The 7,806-nt window shown below is 34.1% G+C and overlaps 1 protein-coding gene across 3 annotated transcripts in view; it reads right to left on the bottom strand.

The window, feature by feature from the left end:
- Window positions 1-2,247: 2,247 nt before the first annotated feature.
- The window catches only part of nej (CREB binding protein nejire), a 22,564-nt gene continuing 17,005 nt past the window's right edge, over window positions 2,248-7,806 (bottom strand). For 2 of the 3 annotated variants that reach the window (XM_088237051.1, XM_088237053.1), the window contains exon 15: window positions 2,248-2,784. In XM_088237051.1, coding sequence (XP_088093177.1) covers window positions 2,374-2,784 — 411 coding nt within the window. In that variant the 3' untranslated portion in view covers window positions 2,248-2,373. The remainder of the gene's footprint in view (window positions 2,785-7,806) is intronic. The other variant, XM_088237052.1, reaches the window with a different exon arrangement.

The following is a 7,806-nucleotide window of genomic DNA, read 5'->3' as shown; positions in this document are numbered from 1 at the left end:
AGATCTATGAAATATTATGCATGTATTAAATAATTACTCATTCAAAAGTACATAAATGATCCCTATGCATCCCAATGCATGCAGAATAATATGCCTTATTAGTGTGATTGAAATTTTAGTATTGCTGCACAAAATACATTTATATTGAGTCTTGTTTGTTTTTTGTGTTTATTTTTTTTACCTTTTCTAAAATTGTTTCTGGGTCGATGTTTTCAACTAGGACACTTCCAAGGTATTTAAATTTCTCTACTCCCTCCGTTTAACGTGAAACGCTCTTCTGTGCGGTCCTATCGGCTAAATACCATGAACTTTATTTACTGATGTTCATGTTGAGTCCTAACCTTGCACCTGCATCATTGATTCTATTGATGAGCACTTCCAGGTCATACTATCTGCCAGAGTAACAGTGTCATCGGCATATCTGATGTTTTTCATGTAGACACCATTCACCCCCCATATCTACATTGTGCAGTTGCTCCTTTAAATGCTAAATCGGAGTACAGGTTAAATAACATAGGTGACCAAACTCCACCTTGTTAGACTACACGCTGGATTGGGATACCCTCTGGTGTTCCACTTTCCAGTTTGAGGACAGCTTGTTGGTATCGGTACAAGTAATTCATAATCATCTATACCATGTTCCTAAAGCATTCTCATAAGATCCCCATGTTTTACTCTATCAAATGCTTTTTCGGTCTATGAAACAGCCGAAAACATCCCTCCTTTGGTCTGTAGTAAAATTTTTCCAGTTCCAAAGCCACTTCTAAAACCAAATTGTAATCGTTACATTTTCTTGGGTGTGATGAATATGGATTCAAGCCAGCCTCGGCGAATAATCATGTTAAATAACCTAAGAAGGTAGTCAATGTTATTGCCGTCAATTGATTGAAAAAAGTCAGGTTCGCAGATCTTTCTTTTCTTGCTATCGGAAATAGCATGAAGAATCTCGGACATTAATACATACTGATGGTCCATAATTCAGACTGGGTATGCCAACACCAGGTCTGTTGTCATTGAAGAGTGTACCGATATAGTCTTTCCATGTCCTCATTATATCAGCATCATTCAAAATCAGTTTGTTCAATTCATCTCTTAGACACACAGGAATCCGCTTTCCGCTAAAACAGTAATTTATGTATATATTTATTATATTTTTACGATCAGCGTGCATTATCCTTGATCTGTTTTGTTTGCCATGATCGTAAAAAAACTGCACTTTTACAAATATTTTATGCACCTATTAAATTTGGCCTGCTAATTAAAACATTTATGGAAAGTAAAACTAGACTGAAACTGATTTTCCATATTTTTATTTTGAGTACCAAAAAAAACAAAAGGTTTATTTACGAGTAGTCTATTTATTTGGAAATAGACGACTCAAATCTTGAAAACTCTCATTTTATATTGGCGGTAATGCATCCCAAATGACATACATTTGTACACCTTCGAAATTGTAAAATGAAACAAGAATTATGTTCACATATTATATTATAAAATGATTTAATTACAATGAACAGCATAAGTATCATAATGTAACTATGCTAGGAACAACTTAAACTAAGTAGAAGCGGACAGGATGTACTCATTTCATTATTTACATTTGTACATTGAGCGCTTTTCTCCATTTCATTTATAATACTTATTTAAAGTTCTCTATGTTAATTTTATATTATAATAATAAATATGGTTAGTGCAATCTAAATATACATATATATTTATAAAAACAAGAAAAATGTTCCCCATCGCACCAATCCACCACACCGGCAAATCCAAAACATGATTTTGGAATGTTTTACTAAATATTTACCTAGCCGTCATATACATATATAAATAGGGTGATGAGAAAATCTTGGGTGGGGGAATGTTGCCATCGGGAACATCTCACATACCGCACCAGGTGTCGTTACACCATTCCTTCATACAATCCACTATGTAAATCTATACATATCAATATATGCATAAAATCGGGATTCATTTAAATGCTTCGGCGTATTGCTCTCGCCATTCTCGCGAATTAAATAAAAACAATGAAAAATCTTACAAATTACATAACACCAAACACGCTATTTGGTAAAAATAACAATCAACGAAGCTACCGATATTCAATCATAATTTAGGCGTCGCGAGATACGCCGAGAGACAACCACACATTAGTAGGTACATTTTCGTATCGAACCATTCATAATTATTATTGATCAATTCTTCTATAACATATCGAGGAAAACTATAGTAAAAGAAACTACACAATTACATAATATACGTCATATATATTTAAAAACAGAAACAGCACTCGGCGATCGGGAAGATCGGCGGGTGTCGATTCAGCACAGCCGTGGTCCGGGGGGAGGTATGTACAGTACAAGCTACGGGAGACTACAACTGCTCCACAAACTTGGACAGCTGGTCCTGCGGAGTCATCTGCGGCTGCTGCTCGTCGGGCGGCTGCAGCGGCGGCGGCGCGGGCGACTGGCGCAGCAGCATCATCTCCGAGGGCGTGGGGGGGCGCGGCGAGGGCGCCGGCGGCGGCGAGCGCTGCAACAGCTGCATGCCCGGCTGCAGGAAGCGCGCGCCCGCCCCGCGCACCCCGTACCCGAACTGCTGCTGCTGCTGCTGCATCGCCACCTGCTGCTGCTGCTGCTGCTGCATCACCGCCTGCTGCTGCTGCTGCTGGTTGCGCTGCATGTTGCTCAGCAGCTGCTGCTTGTACGACCAGTGCTGGGCGGGGTTCATATTGCCCATGTTGAGCTGTCCCATCCCCACCACGCCGCCCACTCCGCCCACCTGCTGACGGATTATATCATTAGTTACGTGACACTTCCACTACATACAAATATCATTTCTATTAAGTAAATGTCCCATCAGAATGCTCGTACTTTGTCTAAGGGGAGAGACCATTGCAGGAGACTGCTGCGAGATATTGCACTATTAAGCGTGTTGTCCAGATGTTTATTGAAATATATTTTAACATATTACAACAGAGATGAAGAACATTTAAGAGAAGGTAATATAGAAGTCCAGGCATCTACAGGGCTTATGACCTGTCAATGGCTGGTTTAAGTGGCCACTTTACACTGTGTAACATTCACCATTCTGCCTATATTTGAACATCTATATTCCTTCAATTCTTTCATCTGTTGATGTTTGTGAAGTTAAAGAGCTGAAAACTTTATTTATACGGGTGAGATTCATCTAATTGAATTATTTCACCTAAGATTACTTGCTATACTTGTTATTCCTTCTTTATTTTTTATTTTTTCTCTGCTGCATTGGCATGTTTTTATACTTTTAAACTACTTTTAATTACTTATATTATATATGTTAATAAAATTGATATATTGCTGCTCTTACTATAATGTGTCATTAATTTTGAAGATGTTTTTTAAATTGACCTAAATTTATTGTCTTATATTTCACTTAAAGATTCTTCTCATCGTTTCTTTGAATCCCTTAAAATAAATATGTGTATATTTGTTTTTCCTTTTTAAAAAAAATGTTATTACTATTTTATTTTATTTTTACATCTGAGCATGTTTTTCATTCTTTATTTCCATTCTTAATTTTTAATTACTCTTACAAGTTTTCTTCATTTTTAATATTATTTCCATTTGTAAATGCTCACTACAAACTACAAACTTTAAAATATCTTTTTTTCACTTAAATTTTAATTTTTAAACAACTTTCATTTATGTTTTTCTTTTTCCTTCTCTTTTTTATACTTTCATAATTAACCTTACATATAATTGCTTTTTAATATGGAAACTTCACTGGTCCATTAGAATTAAGTCTAATTGTGTAAAATATTAAACTTTGTAACTGTACTGTATGTTTCCTGAATAAAAGAAAATAAAATAAATAAATAAATAAAATAAATAAATACTAGGCAACGCCTGAAAATATTATTTTTTCAATTTCTTTACTTCTTCATGGACCAGGTAATTTATCAGAGTTGAATCCAGTCCTTGTCTACAAAAATTTGGACAAACTAAAAATATTGTTGAAATATGTTTGTTTATTTACTTATAAGTAGTTTATTACACATTTTTTGAGACATAAGTCCCAGGCTCCACGGGACTGAAAGTCCTTTGTTGAGTTGGGACGAGTAATTGTTTATGTTAATGTAAAAAATTTAAATTTTCATTTTACATTGAACACAGATCTCTTAGCCTCATAATACATAATATATTTATTTATTTAAAACTGCAAGTACAGAGAATAAGTACTTTGGCTGACTTATTGTTAAAAGCAGTATCTTCCAAACAACAAAAAAATAGACAGGTCAAAAGAAGAGTTGGTCAAAAATTTGTACTTAAAAACAAAAACATACATAAAAATAACAGCTGTTTTTTAATGGGGAGATAAGGCTTGCACACGTTAACTAAAAAAGTACAATATATGTATTTTGTATGAACAAATAAATAAATAATGTTTTGATTATATTGACCGTGTTTAAGTCAAAGGCTTCAAACAACAATTCTGAAAAAAGTGGTGTCATTATTTTTAGTGTTAATACCAAATACATAGGTCTCATACACATTTTTTTATTAAAATAAATATTATTTAGATTTTCGGAGCCATTTTCAGTGGTTTGTAAATAAACTCACTATTAGAAAATGGGAATAAAGTTGTGATACAGCAGGGTGCGAACCTCGGATCTTTGATCTGCAAGTCCATGACGCTATCCACGGGACCACAACCCGATCCAGTACTGACAAAAGGATTCAAGTCAACATTTGGAGTTCAAATGAGGATTCCACAAGAGGTTTCCAGAATGTGTATTAGACCTGTGCAATTGGTTTAACACACATTTGAAATAATGAAGCCGCTTTTTCGTGTAAAATAAAATTTGTTTTATTTTTTGAGTTCAAAGTTCATTAATTAAATTACTCTTTTTGAATGACCCTTTACTTATCTACTCTGTTTTTGATAATTTCGTAAGATTATTTCATTTTTTTTGCACCACAACAGGCCAGGATGCCCCATTACAGTGGTGAATTACATTACAGAACAACCAGGCTTGAGAAAAATCACATTTTTAATTTTTGTGTTCTCACCGGGAATCGAACCCGGAACCTTCCGTGCGTGAGTCAAGCGTCTTGACCACTACACCACGGAGGCCGCCGTTATTTATGGGTTATTCATTATTTATGGGTCTTGTTTAGATACACTACTTGTATTTTATCTAATTTATGCTTCTTGTTTTATTATGAACTAGCGGACCCGACAGACATTGTCCTGCCCGAACGTTGGCTTGCCTGATATTAGCTGGTTGAACAAATGTTTTTTCGTAAATAAGGACACACGTTATTTATTTTTGACTTTCTGAGCTATTTATATATTCGTAATAAGGTTAGTTTTTCGTTTTATCTCCTCATGTGATTGGCTAAGAGTTCTCGTCATGCTCAAATCAAAATCGTGCAAAAATCACCACTATTATCCATGGAAAAAATACGGAAAATGTGTTGACCTTTGTTGAAATAGACTGTATAAATCCGTCAATAAATAAATAATAATAAAAGAAAAATGACTGTGTCGTGAAAGTGTGCAAAAACTGTCTGGATAAAAGGAAAAAGACTTTTCATTGATATGTGTTTATGATTGAATTTCAAAACGAAAAATGTTTAATATTCAAATATTGAATTTAATTAGGTACCTAGATAATTGTTTGTGGTTGAATTCCAAAACATAAAATAATTAATTTTCAAATATTGAATTCTTTTTGCAAATGTCAAACTCTTCGCTTTCGGTGCATTCTGTGTAAGAATCCGTTTTTCAAAAACGTATCAAATGTTGGTTAAAATTATTTAAGCATTACTAAAAATCCATTAAAAATAAGTTAATATGTAGAAATTGTAAGAAAATCAATCAATTCAGTATCCATTAAAAATAATTTATGTTTGTAAACGTTAAAATACAAACTTTTTTAATAAACAAAAAAAACCTTCTCTAATTTTTTTGAAATATGCATTTCAGTTAAATGCAACCCTGGAAGTTCGATAAATAACACATATTGGCTCCTTAATTTTTTTCTGATGAAGATATTATTATTCACAAACCTAACACGTTGAGTCTATAAAGGACAAACTTTCATACATTCATTTATATATATACAGGGTGTTCTTTAAACCCTGTCACATCCGAAACCACGATGATCAGTATGGGCAAGAAGACATATTAGCATATTTTTAATAATATTTAGAACAAAAAAAAATTTTATAAATAAAATACATAGAATTAAGAATAGTCCAGAAACCGCATACGCACATCAAACAGAAGGCGACTCAACTACTCATAAATGAGTAGGTTTACGTTTTGACCCATTAGTTTCTTTGTAGACGTCGCTCAGTATGCAACTCCTGATTCGAATTTAACCAAGCCGTGTTGTGTCCTTTTAAAGTGTAGAAATACTGCTAGGATCTTAAAAAAACAGGATGCAATCACATTTCATGTGTAATTATCAAATGAATGTGTTTGTCACGAATGCATTACTTAAAAATTGAATTATTTTTCTATCTGTCAGATTGTCGAAGAAACAAAATAGAAATTTCGTTAGTGTTGCCAGGGTAGTAAAAAATTTTACCCTACTTTGCTCATATAAGAGAAAGAATAAAAATTGAACCTCGGATTAAACAACGCCGTGACATCAAGTATGCGCGCGGCAAAAGTGTGTCTAAGTGGGGGAATTATTGGACACAGTCTGATGTATTCAAATATGATTCTACGCTCCTTCTGGACTATTCTTAATTCTATGATAAAATTTTTAAAAAAACAAATGGTTGCTGACTTCTGCAGGGGAGTGCGGCGCAGTATCAGACGCCGCACTCCCCCTTCCCCCTTCTCGTTTCACCCCTGCAGAAGTAAGCAACCATTTGCTTTTTTTGATGGTTTATTTTTTTAATTTTATTTATTCTAAAAAAATATTTTAATGTGCCAATATGTCTTTTTGCTCATACTGATCATCATGGTTTCGGATGTGACAGGGTTTAAAGAACACCCTGTATAGATAAATAGCAGGAGCGTGCGGTGACTATTGCTAGGAGGGAAATGCTGGGAGGGTTACTGACAGTACATATTTTTTAAATATTAATTAACGTGTTTCTTATCTAAAAAAATTAAGAAATCATGAAAAAAGTTCAATGTTTTTACTCTAAGTACATTCATCTATTTGAACTACAGATCGATCCGACGTTCTTTCTTTGAAAAATCATCGATCACTCGAGTTTAAAAAAATATTTTGCCTTCGAGGTAACATAAATTCCTTCCTAATAGAAATAATAGCGAGAGATGAAAGCCTGTCCTCACCAACTGTTCTGCGATTGAATGTTTTCGCTCTTTTCATTGTTGAAAATGAACGCTCAGTTGATGCAGTTGATGCACTTGTTGCGGTAATGATTAAAATAACATTTAACAAACCACTACGGCCAGAAACTCTTTTCGCTCATTTTATAACTACTTAACAAAATAATGAGAAAACACAACCGTTATAGATTCATCTTAGACTGAATTACTGATAAGTGACAAGGACAAGACAACCGGCGTACAGCAGATAGCTGAACTGTAAATAACTAGGTACATAATATAACAAAACATACGATGTCCAAGATAACTGACCAAATTTAAATAATAAGCAATTTCACACTTTATGCCACATGATAATAAAGTCGAGTTTTCATTGCGTTACGCAAAATTGGATTCTATCATTCCTGGCGAGTCCCGTAAATGCGCGGAATTGGATTTTAAGTATAGAATCAGACTCAATTTTAACAGCAGAATCCACAGCTTACCTTAAAATACAAGACGACTGTTTGT

This window comes from Micrasema longulum, unplaced genomic scaffold (genome assembly GCF_059751315.1).
Source record: "Micrasema longulum isolate JH-2025_06_02 unplaced genomic scaffold, ASM5975131v1 h1tg001642l, whole genome shotgun sequence".
In the NCBI taxonomy this organism is placed as follows: Eukaryota; Metazoa; Arthropoda; class Insecta; order Trichoptera; family Brachycentridae; genus Micrasema; species Micrasema longulum.
The sequence above is the reverse complement of the archived record's forward strand: the minus strand, read 5'-3'. Positions and strand labels throughout refer to the sequence as shown.